The sequence below is a fragment of the Chanodichthys erythropterus genome, chromosome 4, assembly GCF_024489055.1.
Source record: "Chanodichthys erythropterus isolate Z2021 chromosome 4, ASM2448905v1, whole genome shotgun sequence".
NCBI classification, from domain to species: domain Eukaryota; kingdom Metazoa; phylum Chordata; class Actinopteri; order Cypriniformes; family Xenocyprididae; genus Chanodichthys; species Chanodichthys erythropterus.
Genome location: NC_090224.1, coordinates 11,136,758 through 11,162,952, shown reverse-complemented (window position 1 = coordinate 11,162,952; position 26,195 = coordinate 11,136,758). Strand labels below are relative to the sequence as shown.

At 35.0% G+C, this 26,195-nt stretch overlaps 4 protein-coding genes across 6 annotated transcripts in view; 3 read left to right on the top strand and 1 right to left on the bottom strand.

The window, feature by feature from the left end:
• The window catches only part of LOC137019053 (leucine-rich alpha-2-glycoprotein-like), a 31,839-nt gene extending 27,591 nt beyond the window's left edge, over nt 1-4,248 (top strand). Inside the window, exon 3 of one of the 2 annotated variants that reach the window (XM_067384037.1) lies at nt 3,953-4,248. Coding sequence is in view for 1 of the 2 variants with exons in the window: in XM_067384039.1 (XP_067240140.1) it covers nt 3,953-3,984 (32 nt within the window). In the remaining variant the exon portion in view is untranslated. The remainder of the gene's footprint in view (nt 1-3,952) is intronic. The other variant, XM_067384039.1, reaches the window with a different exon arrangement.
• Nucleotides 956-8,532, bottom strand: drc1 (dynein regulatory complex subunit 1 homolog (Chlamydomonas)). Its single transcript, XM_067384040.1, has 16 exons — nt 7,889-8,532; nt 7,574-7,661; nt 5,977-6,089; nt 5,619-5,802; nt 5,356-5,493; nt 5,082-5,168; nt 4,830-4,952; nt 4,571-4,710; nt 4,255-4,389; nt 3,836-4,172; nt 2,152-2,241; nt 1,797-1,892; nt 1,585-1,700; nt 1,347-1,499; nt 1,142-1,244; nt 956-1,061 (listed from the first exon to the last, which is right to left on the bottom strand). The coding sequence occupies exons 1-16, from the start codon at nt 8,017-8,019 to the stop codon at nt 1,008-1,010; spliced, it is 2,088 nt and encodes a 695-aa protein (XP_067240141.1). The 5' UTR covers nt 8,020-8,532; the 3' UTR covers nt 956-1,007.
• Nucleotides 8,533-11,640: 3,108 nt separating this feature from the next.
• paplnb (papilin b, proteoglycan-like sulfated glycoprotein) lies at nt 11,641-20,526 on the top strand. Of its 2 annotated transcripts, XM_067384033.1 has the most exons (14): nt 11,641-11,773; nt 11,880-11,933; nt 12,547-12,656; nt 12,744-12,804; nt 12,881-12,983; nt 14,774-14,904; nt 14,981-15,075; nt 16,871-17,072; nt 17,196-17,372; nt 17,453-17,603; nt 18,726-18,806; nt 18,918-19,059; nt 19,285-19,360; nt 19,473-20,526. In XM_067384033.1, exons 2-14 carry the CDS (start codon nt 11,880-11,882, stop codon nt 19,752-19,754), a joined length of 1,665 nt encoding a protein of 554 aa, XP_067240134.1. In that variant the 5' UTR covers nt 11,641-11,773; the 3' UTR covers nt 19,755-20,526. The 2 variants fall into 2 exon arrangements, with proteins under 2 accessions (XP_067240134.1, XP_067240135.1); XM_067384034.1 differs by lacking the exons at nt 11,641-11,773; nt 11,880-11,933 and having other exon boundaries at nt 12,598-12,656; nt 12,894-12,983.
• A 130-nt stretch (nt 20,527-20,656) lies between these two features.
• Nucleotides 20,657-22,456, top strand: erh (ERH mRNA splicing and mitosis factor). Its single transcript, XM_067384035.1, has 4 exons — nt 20,657-20,794; nt 21,431-21,518; nt 21,618-21,738; nt 21,833-22,456. Exons 1-4 carry the CDS (start codon nt 20,792-20,794, stop codon nt 21,933-21,935), a joined length of 315 nt encoding a protein of 104 aa, XP_067240136.1. The 5' UTR covers nt 20,657-20,791; the 3' UTR covers nt 21,936-22,456.
• Nucleotides 22,457-26,195: the final 3,739 nt, after the last annotated feature.

The following is a 26,195-nucleotide window of genomic DNA, read 5'->3' as shown; positions in this document are numbered from 1 at the left end:
TAAAATATCTTCATTTGTGTTCCAAAGATTAACGAAGGTCTTACGGGTGTGTGAAACGACATGAGGGTAAAGCAATAAATTACAGAATTTTCATTTTTTGAGTGAACTAACCCTTTAAGGCAAATATAAAGACAGTTTTGATAAAACTTACTTACTATCTGTAAAGTCTTAAAAAGCTTCACAGAACGTGTTTTCTCGTGCCAGTCCGCTGCTTTTCAACGGTTCGACAGCGCTAGACCGTTGCGCTCGCACTCGCGTCTTTTGAAGTCCACGTTTTAAAAAACGCTTTAAAAACAAAATATAAAATTATTTTAAAAAAGGCCATCTTACTCCACTGGAATCCCAGTAAGAAAAAAAAAAAGATTAATCTTAAAAAAATAAATTTATTCTATGACGTGTACACAGACCTATGAATATTTACATATCTGATTGCCAGAATAAAAGGTAGAAAAAACGCTGTATGCGTGTAATCCAATATTCTGGGTAAATTGGGTCCTTCTGTCCAAATTCACCCAGAATGTTTTACAGTCTATGGATTACACGCATACAGCGTTTCTACCTTTTATTCTGAAATATCCCCATCTAGCGTTGAAAAGTGGTAACTGCAGCAAAGTAAATTGTGTCACTAAAATTGCCAAAGTCCCATTACATTTGCAATCCACGCACTACTTACAGGCTTAGCAATTAATGTTTGAAAAATTGCAAGGCAAGGCAATTTTATTTATAGGCTATAGCACATTTCATACACTGGTAATTCAAAGTGATTTACATAAAGAGGAAACAAATACATAATGGAATGCAAAAGAAATAAAAATAGCAGTAAAACCAGGGAATACCCCTATCTGGATGGAAGAGTCAATAAAATAAATATTTTCAGATTCTTGTGTTGAAAATGGTTTATTTCTTCTAGATAACTTGAGCTTGGGCATTTCAATTGTAGTGCTGAAATGCATATTTTCCATCATATAGTTGCAAATAGCAAAATTATTTTATTTTTCTCAGGTAGATCACATGGGGAACTGCCTCACTCTGGTGGTCTGGATCTCCGTCTCATCACTGGCCTATCAGGAGAAATCGAAGTTTGATGATTTGAGGCTAACAGTCAAACTGAACCTTAACATCACGTAAAACACTCAGTCACCTTAGAGGATGTATAAAGACGCAGTAGCTGTCTGAGCTCAGTATTCTGTTGTTGTACATTCTGTGTTTCCACCAGAAGCTCAGCCCTTTCAGTCAGTGCAGTACTGAGGATAAAACATCATCATTACTAATACAGGTTTAAGTCAAAATCAAGGTTTTCATTTGAGAGCAATATGATAATGATTGACTATAAAATGTACACTTACTGGTACTTGTTGAGAGCTGTATCTAGAGCACTCCAGAGCTTGAGTTTAGACTCTGGCATGACATTAGCTATGCTTTCCCAGTATGCTTCATCCTCTGAGTCATCTCTCATTTCCAACCCCAAAACACTGCTCTTCTGCGAGGCCTGAACGTCACTGGACACATAATAAACATATAGTAGATTTTAGGGAACGTGTGTGATGACAGAAACATTTAGGTTTGAAATGCAAGTGCACTGACTATGGTCTGCAGTATTGGGCAGTAAAATCTTTCAGAGCAACTAGTAGGTCATTATGATGGATGAGGTCAGAGGGTTCTTCAACTGATGATCCCTGCTCACTGGTTGTCTCCTCTTCCTATCAAAAAGACAAAAGAGACGTGGAACATGTTTAGTTTTGCTTCCAGAGTGGCACAGTGAGAGGCTGAACTCAGGTGATGGGATCCACTTTTACCTCCATCTGTTCCCTCTGCTCTCCGCCATTTTGTCTGTAATTCATAAAGAACTCAGCCATTTTATACGCATCCACTTCACTCTCAATCCCAATTGCCTGTGTGCATAAAAGAAAGAAGAAATCTACTTAAAAGTTTTTTGTCTAATTGAGTGGTTTTCCACAAATTTTACTCCAAGGCCCCCATTTGTACAAGACAATATTCAAGGGTCCTCCAATCTAAGCTGACATGTTCCTTCTGCTCACAAACATAATGTTTGATTTTGTGATTTTTTTAATTTATTTTTTTAGCATGTTTAATAAGATTATGTTATGTAACCAAATTAAAATAATTTATCACAGGTCTATTTGTACTTACCGAGAAAATGGCATCTAGCTTTATAAGGGACTGCTCATTCTTCTCCAGATGAGACAACAGCTTTAGAAGTTTACTCTCTACGAGAAACCCCTGATATAAAAGGAGAAAAACAATAAGATATTGCAATAGTTTATAAATTAAAAAACACATACATACAATGGCCCTGATAGGATTTTGGAAAGAAAAACATGCATGTTGTAGTTTTAAAGGATAAATTATAATCACTTTAAACCATATATGGTGTCTCTTTAATAACATTTAAAGGAATAGTCCACTTTTAAATAAAATTTCCCAGATAATTTACTCACCCATATGTCATCCAAGATGTCCATGTCTTTCTTTCTTCAGTCGAAAAGAAATTAAAGTTTTTGGAGAAAACATTCCAGGATTTTTCTCCTTATAGTAGACTTCAATGGGCACCAAACAGTTGAAGGTCAAAATTAGTTTCACTGCAGCTTCAAATTGTTCAACACAATCCCAGATGAGAAATAAGGGACTTATCTAGTGAAACCATCGCTCATTTTCTGAAAAAAATTGAAAATTATATATGTTTTAAACAGAAATGTTAATCTTGAACTAGCTCTCTTCTCCTCTATTTGAATCGGTGTAGACACTGCTAAGTGTATTATTGCCCTCCACAGGCCAAAGGTTGAACTAATTTGTATATGCAATATGCTAGTTCAATAGTATATAACAATTAATTCAAACTTTAACCTGTGGAGGGCAGTAATACACTTAGCAGCGTCTACACTGCTGGAATTCTAATAGAGGAGAAGAAGAGAGCTAGTTTTTTAATTTTCAATTTTTTTCAGAAAATGAGCGATGGCTTCACTAGATAAGAACCTTATTTTTCATCTGGGATCGTGTTGAACAATTTGAAGCTGCAGTGAAACTAATTTTGACCTTCAACTGTTTGGTGCCCATTGAAGTCCACTATAAGGAGAAAAACTTTAATTTCTTTTTGACTGAAGAAAGAAAGACATGGACATCTTGGATGACATGGGGGTGAGTAAATTATCAGGAAAATTTTATTTAAAAGTGGACTAATCCTTTAAGCTACAAAGTTAAAGCGACAAGTATTTCTCTATTTTGGGCCTGTTCCTTACCAGAATGTCCCTTCTACTATAGATTTATAGTGTTTTTAATAATTTTCTACTTTGCACTTTTTTCTTAAGAACTAAAACATTTGGTCATTATAATAAAATTAAATTGGCTCTAAAATAATATCGGACCCCACTGACCTTCGCAATATGGAAAAAACATTATAAAATTATATACTTGAACATTATAAAATATCTTCTTTTGTGTTCCATAGAAGAATGAATTCAAACATGAGGGTGACCTAATCAAAATTTCAATTCAATTCATATGCCCTCATAATTTTTAATCAAAATAACTGTCTTTTCTCAACCTGTCACTCATATGACATCAACCATTCACAACCAAACCACAACCATCCAACGATTTTGTTCCCCGTGGACAAGACCAAGTCCCGCCCAACGCTTTTTCTTGTTTGAGAAGCCGTTTCCCTCTGATATATATCACAATAGGGAAGTAAAGACTATCGCAACTTTAGTTTCATGCCAACTTTGAAGCGATGATAAGATCTTGTATTCTAGTACATGCGATTTCAAGTAGCCAAAAGTGTCCCTAACTAAAGAATCAGCCACAAACACACACTCACCATTTCATCACATAGCAGCTCCAGAATTCTCTTCACTGTTCTCCTGTTAACTCCACCTCCAGTGTTCTCCAGGCCCTCAGATCCCTCCACTAAATGTTCTCTTGTTTCCTCTTGCAGGGTATCTGCAGCAGCCTGTGTGGCCATCCTGACGGTCTGCTGTTTGATCAGGCCGGAGCGCTCCATAAAGGGGACCGGAGGAGACACCCAAGCCAGACCCAGCTGCTGCTCGTGAATAATACGGTCTGTCTCCAGTGCCCTGTGTGCCAGGGCCTTAACCTCATCCTCACATATCAACCACAGCTTCTCAAAATGCTCAGCATCAAGTGCTGCAAAGTGCCTGTCCACACACACAAACACAAGGAATGTCCAGGGACTGTCTGAATGTGTTTCTAGGTCATGATGTGAGTAAGTTTACTCACCTTTCTTTCTTCTGCATGTCTTTGTACTGCTGTTTGATGCGGGCATAGTCATTGCTCAGTGATTGGTTCTCTGCTTTTGACTGCTTCTCCTGTTTGGCGCATTTAGACTTTAGATTGTTGAGAGCATCTTGCATTCTGAAAAATTCATGTCAAGTCAAGTCAAGAATACTACTTGACTCTTTTCCTGCAATGGGGTGAGATTGCTAGACTAAATCACAGTTATTATGGATCTTTTTGTTCTAACTAAAAGTTTTTTGAAGTAACAAAAAAATATGATTTGTAGTGCACTAAAATTAACCTGTAAAGCTTTTAATACCTAATGATTTTCCTCTTCAGTAGGGATTTTAAAATGGTGTTCTCTTCCTCTCTTTTCTTTAACAGCTCATATTTGTAATGAAGTTTGTCTTCATTCAAATAGCAGTTGAACTTCAACTCTTGTACCTTTTTCCTTAAATTCTGCACACACAGACACAAAAGCAGCGTTTTATTTGTACCTACAGCATTATGTATCTAGTATTAAACAGTATATACAGTAACAGAGTTTTTTCTCATAATTAAATCCATATCAAATTCACCTGTACTTCTGTATCCAATCTGATTTTGTCCATGTTGTATTCTTCAGCTGTCTGAACCCTTAGTTTCTGTAGCAAGTCCTCATACTCCTCAAGGAGACTTAAACCTTTCATCATGTTCCTCAGCTGCAGAGAAAGATACATCTGTTGTCAAATTGGTTTCATTCAAATGTATTCACATTCAAATCAGTTTAAATCAAAACCTGATTTACTCCCTTGTGTATGTGTGTGTCTTACATATGTTACATGCTGTACCTCTTTCTCACTACGTTCCTTCATCTGATTCTCCCATTTCTTTCTGTATTTGGTTAACAACGTTCTCCTCTCCTCATCAAACGAGTTCTTTAATGGTCACAGAAAAGAAATGGTATATGACAGAAAATAATATGCATTAATGTTTATGCCATTATGTTTGTTGTAAATGCTCATTCATAATTAAACCAAGCATATCAAAAGAAGATTATGAATGACAGAATGGAGATTTGCATTTGTAAAAATGGCCTCCAGCCTGCGGGGGGCAGTACTACACCTCAATCAGCTGCAGGTTCTCCCGGTAAGACTTTTTTAGACTTGAGACTTGTTCTTCCATCCTCTCAGCAAGCAGGTCTATGTCATTAGCCTGTCTTTTCAGATCCTTCACATAGCGATCATCACTTGCTTTCAGCTCCTACACACACACACACACACACACACACACACACACACACACACACACACAAAACATTCCTAATTACTCCTGATTTAGAGTCTTTATGTTTCTTGATGCATTTGTTGAAGTGTGTGTGTGTTCACCTGCTGTAGCTCACTGATCAGTTTATTCTTGTCCGCTATAATCTGTTCGCAGAGTTGTTGCTGGCTGTTCAGAGCATCTCTTAGATCTAGTGGGGTCTGTTTCATTTTAGCATCCGTCCATTTGCGAGTGATCTCCTCAAACTTTTCCTGACTGGATTTGGCCTCGTTTTCCAGCTTTTCTCTCCTTCACAGGATCAAATAACACCTTTTTAGTGTGAATACAAATGTCATAGAGGTACAATTTTCAAAAATGTCAAAGGTTTATTGTCATATTCTTTGTTTCTCCCAGTGTAAAATAATTTTAGTGTTTGATAGATATTGTCTATGGAGACAAAAAAAAAAGTGTTAAAATCTGTACCTCAGTCGACATGCCTCCTCTTGCTCTGTTCTCCTGTCAGACTCTCTAGCGTCTGCAGCTACCTGAACGTTGGTCACCAACTCTAGACCATCACTTTGTAATTTTGCCATGTGCTGAAAAAAAGAGGTATGGACAGTATCCTGAAAACGTAATCTACCTCGTACACTACGTGAATACAGTATTTTTAAATCTACAATACTCTCTTGTGTGATATTTCTTAATTATCATCACTGGTATTGCATTTTTGTATGAAAATGTCAATTATCTGAACAGACCATCATTAAAGGTGCAATTGTTATATTGTCTGTCCACTAGAGGTCGCTAGAGACCTATTCAAAAAAAGGCGTAGCTTGCGTGGAATCTTGGGACATGTGGTCTTCACCTCAACAGATGGTGTAAAAGAAAAAGAATAAAAAGAATTGGGATAGGACTCGGGAAGAAATCATGTACGTGGATGCGATTATTAACGTTACTATAGTATGAAGCAGAGCAGGACCGAGTGTTGTGGAGCTGAACAAGGCCGCTGGAGCGTTTGCACACACGTCTCGCGAGCATGGCACCGCTTCCGCTTTTCCGGTCATGAGTATGAGGTAACGCAGCTCTGTTTATCATATTAGATACATTTGAGTGTGTTGAAAATGATGTTATAACGTTACTCTGTGCGTTCGCTCGGTGGCTGCTGTGAGACACTTGTTTGAGACACATTGCAGTAAGATAGATCTCTTTTAGAATATCATATTAATAAATGCTGGAGGGCTTGTGTTGATAAATGCCATGCAATTAATTTTAAAACGTATTGTATGATGGAGAAAATGCTGTATTACTGTTACTAAAAATAAAGCTGCATATGATTATGCTATGTTATCTACTTGACAAAATAGTGTTTTTCTCTGAGGCATGGTAAAACATGGTACTCGAAATAAAATCAAGAAAATTAGATTTAAACAATAAGTCTAAACGTATTGAGCTATATAACAATAATTAGTTTTCTGTCTATAAATATATCAAACAGTTGTTCCCTTGCCTATTAAAACATGTAAATATTAAAGAGTCTTTAGTGTTTCCATGGTTTCTACAAAATAAAACCGGAAACCAAGGGTAATGTGGGTATGATGCAATTGACAGGTGACTCCTCACATGTCCCGGAGCCTTGGTTAAAATTGCAATTTTCTCACAATTTACAAATAGTTGCAAACATTTGTGATATTGTAAGTACTCAAGTGAATAAAATATATAACACTGGCCCAGTAGTTTTTGGATATTTTACTGCAAAATTCTTATTGTACCTTTAAACAGAATATTGCAATATATATCATATAGGCTTAATTATTTTAGTCTTATATTAAATTATATTTGTATGCAGGCTATATATATAAATATATATATATATATATATATACAGTATATATATATATATATATATATATATACAGTATATATATATATATATATATATATATATGTGTGTGTGTATAGTAGTAAATAATAGAAGTGGATCAAAACCTTTCATCAAAGTTGTCCTAAAACCTTCTTCTTAGGACAACTTTGATTAACTTTTTTGATCCACTTCAAATGTTGACTACTATATATATAATACCCTTTCACTTTGCTCCACTTCCTTCTGACTTGTCCGCGTTTCTTCTTTAATATCATCCTTTCCCTGGGAATCTTCACCAGGCTGTTGGCTGCAAAAATTATGTGTCATTGCACGTATAAAATCTCCACAGTTACTTAAAGGTTACTTGAGAAGGTGTTAAAACAAGGTACTGAGTTAGCTAGCTAATGAACTCAGACCCTGCATCCCAATGTGCATAATATCCGCCCTTAATAGTATTGAATATTACTAATGTCACATACTATTTAGGATAGTATGTACATTGAGACGCAGGCAAAGAGATGAATGTAACGTTACCGTGTTTTGGCCTCATTTCGTGCGACTATGCGTAGGCGACGTGCTGTAATTCTCTCCTCTTGGTTTGTAGACTCAACAGATGGCCCGGGTCCGTCTGCCTCATCCTCTGCAAAAAGTTCAGTTTGGTGCATGTTCAGTTGCTTTAACAACTACTAGTCAGAACGTTAAAACGAAGAGAAGGTGAAAGAGAGATGTGAAAGAGAGAAGAGTGCGACTAATGGGTGAGTGTTGTTTACAATAGCGTTGCTATGATACAGCACAAGTGGCCGAGTGTTGGTACTGCAACACGTTTATAACTGACAACATGCTATATTATATTAGCTGCAGTAAACTATTTTTTTCTCATTGAAAAAATATATATAGTGGAGTAAAAATTGATATGTTCTATTCCAAAAATATATAGAGGGGAAATATATCAGGGGCCTATATATCAATCTTTACACCATTATAGCCAATACTTTTTGATATTTTTGATAATTTATGAATATTTATTTTATTATTGTGAATATATTATCTTTAGAATATTATCATTAATTATTTGTATGATTTATGAAACTTAATATTCAATTTTTGTATATATTTCTACATGAAGGCTTTTTATGCCTAACCATGTACATGCCTTGGAATTTTTGTTTCATCTGATATTTCTGCATATATTTATACATGTATAAATATAATTTTTATATATATATATATATATATATATATATATATATATATATATATATATATATATATATATATATACTGTTTCTATATATATATATATATATATATACTGTATATATATATATATATATATTTATATACTGTATATATATATATTTAAAGTATATTCTATATTTTAATTTTTTTTACTGATATGTATTTTTGCCATTTGTATATTTTAAAAATAATTTTATATAATCCAAATTATATTTTGAAATTTTAGAAATACAAAATAGTTGCTTTCTGGTTTCTAGTTCACACAATGCTCCAGAAAGCAACTATTTTGTATTTCTAAAATTTGTAATATGTAATAGTACATTTAGTAATATATCTTCAAGGTTTAAATATACTAGTTTGAATTTAAATATATATTTATTGTATTTTTAATATGTTTAAAATATTTTGGATAGAAAAATATTTATGCCAAACAATTTTTTTTTTTTTTTTTTGCGCCATATGGGGAAACAAGAACAAACAGAAAGAATTGCAGGGTCATAACTCATGAAAAAGTGCTACATGTCAGCAACCTCTTAGCAGCAGCAGCTCTTTTTTAGCAGCAGTGATGTTTGTGTAACAAGTTGAATGTGGCGATAATTTAGGAAAGCTGTCTTTATGGCTTTCTCTCTCTGTCTCCTTTTCCCTCCCCACAATCTCTGATCCCTGATATCTTTTGACATGGCTGGACTAACTGGTGTCTAGCTTTATTTGTGCACCTGACTATGCCATCAGATTAAAAGACTAGGCAACAGACTTAATCTTATGTGACTCCTCTTTTTATAGCTACACACTATACAATTCTCTCACTCTCCAATTGAGCCTTTTGCACATTCATTACAATAGAAATTTCTTATATCAGAGTAGATTTATGCACTGGGGCTTTTTTTAATATGGCGTCTATTTTGAGAGGACCATAGACTGATACATCGTTTCCTGGGTTGCCTGGGTTATTTTGATGGCAGAACATTTAGCACAGATCACTTTTACCTTTGCTTGACTGCTCATTATGAGACATCAATTATCAGACATCAACTTGATGATGCACATAGACCAAAGTTAATCTCTCTCTAGTTTCAGTATAATGTGCATTTATTTGTGTGCATCCATGCATGTTTTAGGGATGTGTTTCGCATCAATAAAGTCTTAGAATGGGGATTACCAACTAAAAAAATAGCAGAATGTCCTTTAGTTCTCACAACCCAATAATAGGTCAAAGGTCCATGACAGCAGGAATCCATGTCATTTTGGATACTGTTCGGCAGTTGTAATATTAATATCATTGTTTGATTTTTAAGGAAATGTTTGTATTGGACAGTGCTATTTTAGTATTATTTATATTCTATAATTTATTAATATTTTGAATTTGAATATTAATAATAATTTAGCTTTTATTTTCATATTAGATTAGGATTTAGTCATTTATATGTGCTTTTTTGTTCAGTTTTACTGTTTTACTAGTAATTTCTATTTAGCTTTCATTGATTTTTAGTTATATTTTAGCTTATTTTAGTACTACAACTTAAACTGCTTTTTAGTTAACAGTAACAGTTAACTGATTTTAGTTAACAGTAAAAAAATAAGCAATTTTCATTTATGTTTTTAAAGTTTTTCATCTAACATTTATATTTTATTTTATTTCAGCTTTATTTCACTTAAGAAAAAATGAGTTCAAGTTGTAGTTAACAATAATAACACTAGCGTTGGATCACCACTTGATGTCCAGTGAAGATAGATATATATATATAAGAAAAAACAAGAGAGTAGCAAGGAGTAAGAGAAAGAGCTTAAACAAGGAGGGGATTAAACAAACTGGATTTAACAAATTAGTCAGGGAGACGCAAGAGGGGATTGCAGTCGGTGTTTGTCCGTGTTTCTGTGTCCGTTTTCCTCTCATTTGTTTTAGGAATATTATACAGGACTGAAGCACAAAAAGCAACACAACAGTATGGTACAACAGCAAAAGTTGGAGTCTCTGATGAGGAGTATGGAGGTCCTGCTGAGAGAGGTGGAGCAGCTCCGTGAGCACTGTGGCCATTACAACCTGGAGCTGAGTCGCCACATCACGGAGCTCCGTTTGGAGAACAGAATACTGACTGAGAAATACAACACCCTTGACAAGGAGCTGCAGGAGGCCTTGGAGACCATCGAGGACCTCCAGGACACCAAATACGCTTTGGATGCCAAAGAAAGGCAGGCTGAGAAGCTCAGCCGACAGCTCTGATGGAACTGTAGACATGCAGTGACTGGAGCCATATTTTTTGTTTATTTATTTATTTTTTACAGTTTTCAGGGTAACCAACATAGCTTACTTAGTTGTCTCTGCATATTAGGATCAAGATACAAGAAAACAAATTAAAAAATGACAGATCTCCTTCCTGAAATGTTATAGTCCCTATAAGCAATGCAGCTTGTTGATTCAAGCATTTTTTTTCTGCATAAGTAGTATACGTGGTCTCTGGATCTTATTTGTCGGGGTGGAAGTGAAGCCAATCATGTAGGTAAAGTTGGCACAGTGAATCTACATTCTCCTTCACAATGACAACCACCGTCTGTCATTTTGGTTGCTGAAAAGTGAAAAGGACTAAAATAGCACCTTAGAGGATTGAGTGTCACAGAGCGCTTCCACCCCTATGATTTAATACTATATGTTTAGTGGCACTAAGAGGAACATCTTTGGTTAGAACATAAAAAAAAAAAAGCTTCACTGTGAGATCTGTCACACATTACACAATTATGATTTCATAATTATGCTGTGTCTTGCTTTCTAAATAATATTTTGGGTCTCTGGCCCCATTAGTAGACATGTATCTTTCTGTAAAGCTAAACCCTATATACACTTGACCTCTGACCTTTCTTGTAAAGCACTGCAAAATTATAAAATGATGATCGTAACTGGTCTAAATAAACAGATTGTGTAGAACTCAAACTGTTTTTCATTTTTACTAAACAGTTCTGTACGATGAAGTGTGTGATCAAGATCTCAGACTAAATCAGATTTGTGCAGTAGTCAGGCATGATATTGTCTCCCAAGAGGGGTTAATTGTAACCTGATATGAGTAGTGTGTATTGGTATGTTTGTGTACGTGTGCACAAAGGAAGAGATATTCAGTCCTGAGTGAATGGACATCAGTGTCACAACTGTCTCGCTGTGACTGGGTGAACTTGGAAGACAGTGAAAAGGTAAGTGACTAATCATTATAGATATTTCAATGTTTTGTGAATTTGTGGTCAACAAAATGTAAATATGCCTTAAAAATTCTTTTTTTGTGTGTGTTTTGTGTTGAAGATGATGCTCCACTTTCTTCTCGGGATCTTGTGCTTGATCTCTGCAGTTTTCTGTGTGAGTAAAACAACATTAACATGACCCACATGTGCTCAATTTAGTAAATTTTAGCTCTTAAGTAAATGTTTTCCCATGTATGTTCTAAAAACGTTGTGGGAACAGGGATTTGCAATGTTTTTAAAATGTTAAAATGTCCAGTTTTTGTGTCGCGAGTAGAACTAATTAAAATTAGAACTGAATAAAATGTCTTCTAACCTTCTTTTACTGAACATATATATCATTTTTTGATTGTTTATTTGTAATATTCCAAGAAGATTAACTTCTGAAAATGTTCTCACTACATTTAATTAAAAACAACATCATAAAGACATTTCAAGAATGTTTCTCTTAACAACATGAGAATGCATATCAAATATTAATAATGTTGTAAGAACACTCTATAAATGTTATTTAAAGAACGTTTTCTCTTAAAATTAACATAACCTTTACAAAACATTTATGAAAGTTGTGGGAATGTTTCCTGTTGGCTGGGATGTCAGAGTAGAGCATCAGATCTTCTAAATTCATATTCTTTCCACCATTAATATTTAAGGGATTAATGGAAAATGGTTTTGTTTATGTCAGATGGGAATTTGTCCCCACCATGATAAAAAGTGTGTGTTTGCTGTAGGTGAGGCAGCCGTCTGATGATTACTGGGGTGAGTATGGTCCGTACGGAGCCTGCAGCCGCACATGTGGCTCCGGAGTAGCTGTGAGAACCAGAGTGTGCAACACCATGAGGTGGGTGAGCATGTATGTGTGTGTAGTACAATTGAAACCCTCTTCTTTATAGACTTCATAACTCATCTTTTATCCTTTAATATAAAGGACGGATGGTGGACACAATTGTGTGGGACCATCCAAGTCCTACAAACTCTGTAACACGCAGGTAAACAAATTCACACACAATCAAATGCACACACACTATGTGTTTTAAAGTGCTAAACCTTTTTTCCTCTGTAAAGGAATGCCCTGTAGGAGCTCGAGATTTTCGTGAAGAACAGTGTTCTCATTTTGACCGAATGGAGTTCCAGGGAAAACGTTACACATGGCAGCCGTATTACGGAGGTAGAAAACGACACAAAGCTTTTACTAAATAACATTTCATTCTATTGATTATACAGTTTTTTTATACAAGGATGTTAGAAGGTTTATGTTTTTAAGGTAGGTGGCTGAGTTAAATAAAGTGTAATAAATAAATAAGTGTATAATTGTTTTCCACACTACAGTTTCTCATCTACGTTTTACGCATAAGCCTCAATAAATTTGGTTTTATTTTACACTTAAAACTAGAAAAAATTTAAAATGTTATTAAATAATGCAATTTGTCTTCTATAAAATGATCTGTTTTTAAGGATGTTTAGATGTTTAGAAACAAGCCAAAAAAAACAAAATACTAAGAAAATGATTTGTTGTCTAAAATATTATTTTCACATAAATTTAAATTGGAGCTTTAATTTGTTAAGTGACAATGAGTGAAAGACTTTTGTACACAAATTTAAGGGTTAGTTTACCCAAAAATTAAATTCTGTCATTAATTACTTACCCTCATGGCGTTTCAAACTCGTAAAACCTTTGTTCATCTTCGGAACATAAATTAAGATATTTTAGAAAGCAACGTAATTACCACATTCAACGTCCAGAAAAATAGTAAAGACATCGTTAAAATAGTCAGTATGACTACAGTGGTTCAACCTTAATGTTATGAAGCGACGAGAATAAATTTTTTGTGCAAAAAAAAAAAAAAAACGACTTATATTATTGACTATTTTAACGATGTCTTTACTACTTTTCTGGGCTGCGTTTCCCAAAAGCATCGTAAGCTTAAGTTGATCGTAAAATCAATCGTACGAGTGATCTTAATATTAAGGTCTGTTTCCCAAAAGCATCGTAACTTAAGTAGCACTTGAAAATGATCGTAGATCTACGAGTGCTCACTGCTCTGGAGTAATCGTAAAGTTCTAAGTGCATCGTAAGAAGACAGAGTTATAAGGTCACCTACAGGACAACCGGCAGATTACACCTTTATTCAAGTTTTACACTTAGCTTTATTAATATAGCTAAGGTTTTGACTGTATTCTACAGAAGAGGATTAGGGCCAGGCAAAAATAAAAAATAAAACCATCTCGAGATTAAAGTTGTTAAATTTCGAGAAAAAAGTCGAGATAAAATGTTGAGAATAAACTTGTTAAATTACGAGAAAAAACTTGTTAAATTGCGAGAATAAACTCATTAAATTATGAGAAAAAAGTCGAGATAAAATTTTTAGAATAAACTCATTAAATTATGAGTTTATTGTCAACATTTTATCTCGACTTTTTTCTCAAAATTTAATGAGTTTTTTCTTGTAATTTAACGAGTTTATTCAGCACTTGAGAAACGGACAGCGGCTCTTAAGTAGCACGTAGAACGCGTTCTCGCGTGTTCATGTTAAGGGCATTTTTGGGAAACGCATGTGGAATTGCAGCGAGCGTTCGTAACCTTGCATGTAGAAAGCCCTCTTGAGAGCTAAGATACATCGTTATTGGGAAACCCAGCCGTGGACCTTGAATGTGGTAATTACATTGCTTTCTATCGGGGATAAAAAAACTCAGATTTCATCAAAAATATCTTAATTTGTGTTCTGAAGATGAACAAAGTTTTTACGGGTGTGGAACGATATGACGGTGAGTAATTAATGACAGAAATGTAATTTTTGGGTGAAATAACCCTTTAAGTCTCAAGTAGATTTAGTCAGAAAGTTCTGGATGCTTGTTATCGTCATGTTATCGTCAAAAACCTACCTCGAGAAGTTCAGTGCAGGTGTTATAAGATGAGGCTCTTTATGTAGTCACATGACCTGTTGTGTTTTGGTCCAGCGTCAAACCCATGTGAGCTGGTGTGTGTGCCCAGAGGAGAGAACTTCTACTACCGTCACCGACCCTCTGTGGTGGACGGCACACCGTGCTACGTGGGTCACAGAGACGTCTGTGTGGAGGGTGTCTGCAGAGTAAGTGTACACTGACTATAGCACAAAACCACACACACAAACATTTCATTCTAACACCCTTTGTCTCTGCTGAAAGGCGGTGAGCCATGGGGAGATTGTGGCATTTGAGGATCACTCTCTTCCTGTCACTTCTGGACATCGACCTGCTGCTGCTCTTCTGGACACCTACAGGTAATTTATGTATGTTTTTGTGTATGTGTGATATGTCTATGCATCTATAATGAAATGTATACAGGGGTTGGGCAATAAAACTCAAACTGGCCAATATAGTGTTGGAGGTTTCATGCCTATATATATTTACTTTCATTGTCCAGCCCCTGTATGCTTGCACATTTGGATATATACTTCTTTTTTTATCATTTTCTGATGTTTTTTGTTTGCTTGTTTTTGTCTCTTTATTATATTATATTATATTATATTATATTACATTATATTATATTATATTATATTATATTATATTATATTATATTATATTATATTATATTATATTATATTATATTATATTATATTATATTTAGTGCTGTTAATCAAACCTTGGAGTTTTTAATATTTTTATATTGTAATAATTTCACAGTTACTCTCCAAATTAATGTAGAAACAACTTAAAGACAGTATATTTGAAATATTTGTTTAATGGCATCTTTTTATGAATGAAGGCCAGTTTTAGTGATACTAATACTGGTACTGATGTCTCTATGAAATGTCTCTAAAAGCTATCCATTTTTAATCTTTAAAAAAAAAGCTTTTAATTTAAAGGTGCCCTAGAACGTTTTTTCACAAGATGTAATATAAGTCTAAGGTGTCCCCTGAATGTGTCTGTGAAGTTTCAGCTCAAAATACCCCATAGATTTTTTTTAATTACTTTTTTTTAACTGACTATTTTGGGGCATCATTAAATATGCGCCGATTCAGGCTGCGGCCCCTTTAAATCCTCGCGCTCCTTGCCCCCCGAGCTCTCGACTCTATCACTGCATAAACAAAGTTCATACAGCTAATATAACCCTCAAAATGGATCTTTACAAAATGTTCGTCATGCATGCTGCATGCATGCTTCGGATCATGTAAGTACAGTATTTATTTGGATGTTTACATTTGATTCTGAATGAGTTTGATAGTGCTCCGTGGCTAAAGCTAACATTAAACACTGTTGGAGAGATTTATAAAGAATGAAGTTGTGTTTATGCATTATACAGACTGCAAGTGTTTAATAATGAAAAAAACGACAGTCTTGTCTCCGTGAATACAGTAATAAACAATGGTAACTTTAACCACATTTAACAGTACATTAGCAACATGCTAACGAAACATTTAGAAAGACAATTTACAAATATCACTAAAAATATCATGGATTATGTCAGTTATTATAGTTATTATATGTCCTTGCTTGCTTACCTAGTCTGATGATTCTGCTGTGCACATCCAGACGTTCTGCCCTTGTCTAATGCCTTGAACATGAGCTGGCATATGCAAATATTGGGGGCGTACATATTAATGATACCCAACTGTTACTTAAAACATCTTCACATAAACCCATTAAAATAAATGTCAAATTTACCTGCAGCCTTCCTGTCTAACAGGTAGGAAATATACAGAAAAGTTATCAAACACTTTACAGTCTTAACTGCAAAAAAGGATAAATGATAATCATTATTAAAGTTACAGTTTTCTAAGTTACCTTTGTTCTTTGATTAACATAATGACAGACTGTCACAGACATCACAGCAACTGGTTTATTATCCTACTGTAACATTAAGAGCTGCCGCTACATATAATGTAACGCTAGTCAAATTATGACGTAAAAAACAGATGCTGCGTTAATTGGTTAAATATTTTTAATGCGATTAAACTGAAAAAAATTACCGCATACATTAATGCGCTAATTTTGACAGCACTAATTATATTATTTCTAGTCCTTGAATCAAGTGACTGTCTTTATAGTCACTATCTTTATATATTATGTTTGTAGGTTCACATACAGCACCTATTCAGAGTGTTCTCTTCACTGTGGTGGGGGTGTGCAGACCCGTAGTGTGTACTGTATTAATGAGAGAACATCAGCAATGGTAGATGAATCTCACTGCATTGCACAAGGCCTCAGAAAACCAACTTCCCAGGTGGCCTGCAACCAGCACCCCTGTGTCGAGTATACTGTCGGTCCTTTTGGTGATGTATGTAATTATCCCATTAATATTTATTTATATATGCACACATACTCAGTAGATTTTTTTTGCAAGTGTTGCTCTTTTATTTATAATTTATTGATTGTAGTGCTATTCTGTTGTTTCTTCCAGTGTTCAGTGACGTGTGGTGAGGGACAGCAGACGCGGGAGGTGTTGTGCATGGGTGGCAGAGGAGAGCGTGTCCCTGAGCACCACTGCAGGGGTCTCACACGTCCACATGAGATCAGATCCTGTCAGAGACCAGCTTGCCACCAAGTTTTTAGATACTACACTAATGACTTCAGCTTGGTGAGAAAAGGAAGGAGAGGACGGAAATGAAGGAGAAAGCCAATCAGTTTTAAGTATTTTCCTCTCTATGTCTCTTTCAGTGCACTCGTAGCTGTGGAACTGGTACTCGTGAGCGCAGAGTGGTATGCATGGATTTGGATCAAAATCAATATGCAGATGATAGATGTGCTTCTGTCAGGAAACCTCATGCTGTGGAGAACTGCAACACACAGCCCTGCCCTGGTGCACAAAGTGAGTTTATACATGGTCATTGACTGTGTATACACAAGTTTTTGAAAGAAGTTTGTTATGCTCAACAAGGCTACCTTTATTTTATCAAAATACATTAAAACATTATTACAATTTAAAATAACTAATTTGTTCCTGTGATGGCAAAGCTGAATTTTCAGCAGCCTTTACTCCAGTCTTCAGTTCTGATCCTTCAGAAATCACTTTAATATGCTGAAGTAATCAGATTACTTTTTTCAAGTAACGAATAAAGTAATGCATTACTTTAAAAGTCCCCATGTTGAGAGAAATCGGGAGTACGTGCAGAGGTGTTGCGCACACTGTGTGAACATGATGGTTACTAGTTCTAGACAAAATGTGAACATTTACTCATCCCACTTGCACAAAAACAGATTCAGTATTCCTCAAAATTAATAATAAGTGCAAGCTCAGAATATTATGCAAACCTGCAGTAATTAAATGTTAAATAATACAAATATACTTTATGTATTTAATCTCACTTTATTAGCCAATGTCTTTGCTTCTGATCCAATTCAATTATACCAATAAGCAAAAATTACTTACCAAACATCACATGCTGTGCCCTCTACTGTACAGGCGTGAATTTGCATTTCCTTCAGCCTGAGTCTTACTCATTTCACTTTTGTTGTGAAAGGGCTTTTACATTTGCCAAAAATAGAACTTTTCTTTGTTATTAAAAAACAAACAAGCAAGGTGACAAAAGTACAGCAAAAGTAATATATAAAAATAAGTATAATAATAATAATAATTACTTAAATAAAATCAATAATAATATATAATAAATAAATAAGTTAAATGTTATGGAATTTGATATAATTGTTGTAAAATCACTGTGAAATGTAAAATTATTGTAAAATGCATCCTTTTTGAATACAAGTAGCTAATGATAGGTAGAATAAAATAGTGTCCGTTTAATAAACCTAAATATTCTCCAGATAATATGTTACACATATTTATATATTTTTGCTGATTAATGGATTTTCATACATGACAATATATTGCTTCCTTTTAAATTTTAGAAGGGGATCACCATATTTGCCAGTCTGTGTCATTAAAAATGACACTATGAGGCACTGATTCTGTACTTGTGTTGCTTTGGTTTAGTGGTGCCCAGCGTTCAGGACCCTAGTGGTTACGAGAGCTCCTTGCGTGGATTTGTGCCTCACACCCCTGATGCAGCCTCAGGTTAAAAAGCTGTCACAAATATGTGGATGATTTGAAAGCAGTTTTAAATTCATGTATCCATTACTCATGTGCTTATTTTTTATTGTGTATGTAATTTTTCTTGCTCTACAGTTCACAGGCCAAGTGATCCATACCCCTCAGTGACTGGTCCGCATTGTGCCCAGTCATATTACGGCTGCTGTCCTGATGGCCACACTACTGCCTCTGGACCTCGTGGAGAAGGCTGTGCTCATGATGACTGTCATAGGTCCAGGTACATATTTAATACATAAATACTAAATAGTCATATAATCTGCCCACATACATGGATATACTTTCACTGATATTTTATAGTAGTACTATTATTTAAAAAAATTCTAATAAGATCACTATAATATATATAGACTTATATATATAATATAATATGTAGAAGAATTTAAAACCTATGAACTGACCTTTTATATCCTATTATACCATTATCTATGCTGTATGATAATAGATATGGCTGCTGCCTGGATGGAGTAACTGCTGCTCATGGTATTGGAAGAGCAGGTTGTCCTGATTCCCCCTATAGGGTATAGCTCATTTAAGCATCACTCAATATTCCTTTATGCTTCATCTATCTTCATATAATTTAATTTAATTGTATGAACTCTCTTTCCATCACATTATCGCTTTTGTTTTTAGGACTATAGTCCAGTCCATCAACCCTCTGCTAGTGTGTGCTCTTTGGCACGGGATGTTGGGTCCTGTTATGAATGGACAGCTCGTTTCTACTTTGATCATTCCTCTGGCTCTTGCTCGCATTTCTGGTACGGCGGTTGCCAAGGAAATGGCAATAACTTTGTCTCCAAGGAGGAATGTGAGCGGACATGTAAGGTTTCTGCCAGAGGCCTTGCCCCAAGAGAACCAACATCCAGGAGAGCGATCAATGGGGTCAGAGGTTATAGAATGAGATCCCGTGCATAAAGGGGTTAAAAGAAGGGTCACTGCAATCCCACAACAAACAAATCTCACATACATGCAGAGAAAACAACAATTTGTTCAAAGGTGCACACAGTAATTTTGCGCTAGCTGATATGAAATGTATCTCGGGTTTATACTGACATATATTGGCATTAATTTGTGAAAAAAAATATTGAGTGCACCCAAGGGTTCAGATAAACAGATTCACTTCACAGTATTTGTCAAACATGACAGCATCAAAACAAGTCATTTTTTACACATCCAGTCTCAATAACAGGTTCATTAATTTCATGAAAATAAATTTGGTGTAAACAAAATAATTTTTCCTTTTTCTTTCTGTTACTATATCCATATACTTTGTTCTTCAATTGTATTCTCTTGCTAAGCTATTAAAATGTTAACACAAGCCAAGAACACTGACTCTTTATGATTCCACCCAAGAATTTACCTGAATAAAGCGTTTGTTGCCTACAGAATGTGAGACGATCTTGCATGCAGATTTATTTAACAGGGACAGAGCACATTAATAAACATTACAGCAAATGTGCTAGAGTTAGACTACAGGCTATTTTTCATCAGTAGTTCCTGGACAGAATGACGAAAATGATTATAATGATTGTATACACATACAAAATAATAATAATAAACTGAGCAAAAGCACAAACATAAAAATGATGCACAGTATATTACATCTAACACAAAACAGTATGATATTGTTGCAAAAAAACAAAATATAGCTTCTAAGGGACCAAAAGATAGGAGTTTAGCCATTATTTGCTGGTTATTCCTATGCAACCCTCACAACTATAGAATTTTAACAGTGTTTAGAACATTTTTGAGTAAAAATAAATTCATAAAAAAAAAAAAATACACTTTCGTCTTGTGTACACGCTTTTATTTTGAAAAGCTAACTCGTCATCGCCACTACCGGAAGTGAATGTTCGTTTGCACATTTATGCTCTTTCTGTTGCTACTCTCAGTGAATAGCCGTCAGTGGTTAGCACATCATTCATCGTGACTTTTAGATACCGGGAGCAGATATGGTACGTATTTCAGTGCTATATTTTATATTATGTTGTGTAACGTTACTATTGTCGTTTGTGTTGTTAGAAAACCGTGTTTTATCGTCTGCATTGGCACGTTCAAAATGAACGCGGGCAGCTAGCAGCAGTGTAGCAAGACAACGTCGAATATTCAGGAAATTAACGATTAGTGAAGTCTTCTTGAATGTTTTTTTTAAATTCTCTTATTACAAAAGTTAAGCTGTGACCTTAAGCAAACTCATTTTTAAAGTTCACCCGTTGTAAAATCTGTGTTTGTTAGAAGCATCTAGACTGTTTTGTTTTGGGGGAGGGTTGGAGTCCAACAGCTGGTGTTTTCAGGGTCTTATCCCAGAGATTTCGTGTGAACATTTAAACGAGTTATATTTAATTTTACTTATTTCATATGCCAAACGAGAATATCAGATTAAGATATCATCCATTTAATATAAATATGATGTATTCATTTCTCTCAGATGTCAAATAGCACTAGAAAATTACTAGCAGTAGGGGGCTCCACATACTTGGAGTATTTCTAATCACCATTTCTAATTCAGTTTTTATGTATTTTTGATCTTAAAATGTGTAAACGCATGTATAATTTATTTACTCTTGTTTTTTTCTCTTTCTGGTGTTCAGTCTCACACCATTCTACTGGTGCAGCCCACCAAGAGACCAGAAGGAAGAACATATGCAGACTATGAGTCTGTCAACGAGTGCATGGAAGGTAGGATGTTTATTTAGTTCTTAATAGACTAGAAATTAATATCATGAATTATTCTAATACATTTTATTCATATTTATTCCCCCTCCCCCAACAAAAAAGGAGTCTGTAAGATGTATGAAGAGCATCTGAAGAGGATGAATCCCAACAGTCCCTCCATCACATATGACATAAGCCAGCTATTTGACTTTGTTGATGATCTTGCTGACCTCAGCTGTCTTGTGTAAGTAATTAAACTTTTTATATTACAGTGCATAAACAACACACAAGATCATATCAATCATGTCCATTTCTCTAACTCTGGCCATTTTAAACAGGTATAGGGCAGACACACAAACCTACCAGCCCTACAACAAAGACTGGATCAAAGAAAAGATCTACGTGCTGCTGAGGCGTCAAGCCCAGCAGGCAGGAAAATAAGGAGTGTAAAGAGCTGAATTATTTCTAAAGCTAGTCCCCAACTGTATCAGAACTACGCTACATCACAAGAAAAATCATAGATGAACCAAGTGGTGAAGTGATGCCGCTTAGTTCAGATTTTGTTGAATGCATGTCTATTCAGTCAGTATGTCAAAGAATAGATTGAAAATATTTTGCATTTTAAATCGCATTTTTGTAACTGGAGTTAGGGACTTGGGATATTTATCAGACTAGAGGGTAAAATTGGGGGGAAAAGTGTTCAAGATCTTTTTCTTTTTTTCCAATCCCTCTCAAATGATGTTTTCTTGTTTTTTTTATTTTTTATTGTGGTTTAATTGTTTTTCCATTCAGTGAAGTATAAAACTTACACATTTCAGATTATGGAGATGGTTCTGAGTCATATTATATCCCAGATTTTGTCCTCAGTATTGTTACAGGTTTTGTTGGCCTTCTCTGTTTTGTGTATGTATCCAGTAGTCACCACTGGAAAATAATAAAACATTTCTCACAAAATCAAGTTTTGCTTTTTTCAGCAAGGACACATTAAATTGATCAAAAGTGACGGTAAAGATAGAAATATTTTGTAACTTTATAACTATTTCAAACAAATGCTATTCTTTTGAAATTTCCATTGATCAAAGAAGCCTGAAAAATACTGATCACAGTTGTTTGCAACATTAAGTGTTTCTTGAACACCAAATCAATGCATTAGAATCATTTCTGAAGGATCATGTGACAAAAGACGAGTAATGGCTGCTAAAAATTCAGCTTTTATTTTAAATTGTCATAATATAACCACAAAAGTACTGTTTTACTGCGTTTTGAACAAATAAATGCATCACTGTTGAGCAAAATAGACATATTTCAAAAACATTTTACTGTACAGTATAATGTGTAACACATGCCAGAAATTTACAACTTGCCTTTGAACTAAATTCAAAAGCCTTTTTTTGGCTTTGTAAGTATTGTACATTTACAGATTTTGTCAGAATGAAGTTAGGGTTAGCTCTCGATAATTTTGAAGTGTTAATGACTATAGCCATCTTTATATGCTCCAGTTTGCAGGATTTTACTTTCTGTTAAATTATTTAGGAGACCTGATTGTGTTTGAAAGCTTAAATTGATTCTTCACAATTTTGTACCCTGACCAAGGTTAAAAACAAGATTTTACCAAAAAAATCACCTCCAGATCACAGCTCCTTTGTTAAGGGATGCAGGAAAAAGTTTCAGTCTAACAGAAAGGAGCTATTTTCAGGAACAAATGTGAATAGCACTGTACAGCACAGCATGACCGTCCTGTTCTTCAACTCTCAGCATCACACTGTGCTATACTGTGGCATGAATGTCCTGTTTTGCATCTACAGGGGTAACTGTTCAAATAAGAACTTGCTTCTATGGGATACGCAAGTCAACCCCCCCCCCACACACACACACTGTACCTGTTGTACAAGAACTTTTCTGAGTTCTTTCATGGCTGTAAAGCAACATTTTCTATCAATGTGGAAAAACAAGTTTTTGCCTTCATTTTAATTTCTCAAGAATCTAAACAACCTTTGTCCTGTAAAGAAGCATTAAACTTCATTAGCAGTAATTGTGTAATGACTGCACCACTAGTTGCCAATACCTTTTGGAGTGACATTAGTGATCATGTTCTTTTCTGTTGGTTACACGATCCACTGTGTACTTGCATTGTTCATGGAAAGTATTTAGTACTGTGTACTTGCATTGTACTTGGAAACAGCCGAGTACAGACCTCAAAGTAATAGGAACACAATAACGTTAGTTACAAGTGTAAGATAAAGCTGCAACAATTTCTGTCTTGTAACAGATTTGCAACCTGGACAGTCTGGCTTGATCTGTGTGACAGTTGTGATAGGCCAACTCTTGCATTGGGAAAATGTAAATCAACTGTAGTGTAATCATATCACGATTGTACCATAGTATTGATTAATACATATCAAAGTCTCATTCAGTTTATTCTTTCAAACATTCAGATTTAATTCAGAGATAATTCAGATTTTAGAGAAACTGACAGTAATGGTTTCTGAGTGAATGATGAGTTGTTTACTTTCGAAAACATCCAACCCGATTTCATGAGAAAATGTAACTATTTTATGAGGTGGCAATTTCGTATGAATTAGTATGATGTGATTAACATACGTTTTTTCAAAGAAAAAAAGGTAAACATGAAGGTCCACCCCTAAAACGAATCATCAGTTCTTGTTTGGATGTACAGGTGCTGGTCATATAATTAGAATATTGTGAAAAAGTTCATTTTTTTTATTGTAAATTATTTTTAAAAAATGAAACTTTCATTTTTACTAGATTACCTATATGCAAAGTAAAACATTTCAAAAAAAAATTTTATTTTTTATTTTTTTTTTATTTGTTGATTAGAGCATACAGCTAATGAAAGTTCAAAATCCAGTATCTCAGAATATTAGAATATTTACATTTGAGTTTCATTAAATGAGCATCCCTACAGTATAAATTCCGGGTATCTCTTGTTCTTTGAAACCACACTAATGGGGAAGACTGCTGACATGGCAATGGTCCAGGAGACAATCATTGACACCCTCCACAAAGAGAGTAAGTCACAGATGGTCATTACTGAATGTGGTGGCTGTTTACAGAGTGATGTATCAAAGCATATTAAATGCAAAGTTGACTAGAAGGAAGAAATTGAGTAGGCAAAGGTGTACAAGCAACAGGGATGACCACAAGCTTGAGAATACTGTCAAGTAAAGCCGATTCAAACACTTGGGAGAGCTTCACAATGAGTCAAATGAAGCCGGAGTCAGCGCATCAAGAGTCACCACACTCAGACATCTTCAGGAAAAGGACTACCAAGCCACTTCTGAAACAGAAACAACGTCAGAAGCATCTTACCTGGGCTAAGGAGAAAAAGAACTGGGCTGCGTTTCCCAAAAGCATCGTAAGCTTAAGTTGATCGTAGCTCCATTGAAACCAATGGAGCTACGATCAACTTAGGCTTACAATGTTTTTGGGAAACGCTACCCTGGACAGTGAACAGTGGTCGAAAGTCCTCTTTTCAGATAAAAGTAAATTTTGCATTTCATGTTGAAATCATGGTCCCAGAGTCTGAAGGAAGACTGGAGAGGCACAGAATCCAAGCTGCTTGAAGTCTAACATGCCTGACCCCTGAATCTATGGGATATTTTCAAGAGAAAGATGAGAAACAGTCAATCCAACAATATATAGATGATCTGAAGGCTCAATAGTGCCTCAGCAGTGCCACAGGCTGATCACTTCCATGCCACACTTCACTGATGCTGTAATTTGTGCTGGAGCAAGTAATTTGCTGTAATATGTGCTGCCGACCAAGTATTGAGTGCACAAATGAACATACTTTAAAGAACTTGAACTTTTCTGTTTTGAAAATCAATTTTTTGATTGATCTTAGGAAATATTCTAATATTTTGAGATACTGGATTTTGGACTTTCATGAGCTGTACACTCTAATCATCAAAATTTAAAAAAATATATATATATATTTTTAAATGTTTTACTTTGCATGCAGGGAATCTAGAATATATGAAAGTTTCATTTTAAAAAATAATTTACAATAAAAAAATGAACTTTTTCACAATATTCTAACTATATGACCAGCACCTGTAAACTTGTGAATTGTGAGAAAGGGGTGGGGTTTAAGGGACTAAATTATTGGAGAAGTCCAGCATATGTCACCAGAGAGAAGTCTGTCGTCTCACCAGCAGATCGAGTTATGACATTTTTTATTAAAAAATCATAATTATATTGATCACAATAAGAACATTAAGATACATTTAGAAAACATGGTGAATTTTAATTTCATGCTGACTGTAACCTTTTCAGGTCATTTTTCAAATGCTAATACCAAGTTAACCACCTAGCAACCACCCACAACACCCTAGCAATCAGACCTATTATCAACAACATAGCAATGCCCTGGCAGCTTGCAACACCATAGCATTCTGTCAGTCAGTTTTGCATGGGCAAGCGACTCTAAAAATGTAGTTTGCAATTCCTTTTACAGTTATATAACCTATGAGCTGGTGGTGTATTTTTTACAGTCTATGGGTGCAACATGGTTATGGCTGAAGACCACATAGGAACTTATTTGACTTGATTAACATGTTCCAAGCATAGCTTTTCCAACAGAGGCTGCTGCTGTTATTTGTAATGGCTGTTAATGAAACTACAATGTATTTGGTCTCAAAGACAAAATAACAGCACAACTGTAAGCATCTGCATTTAATT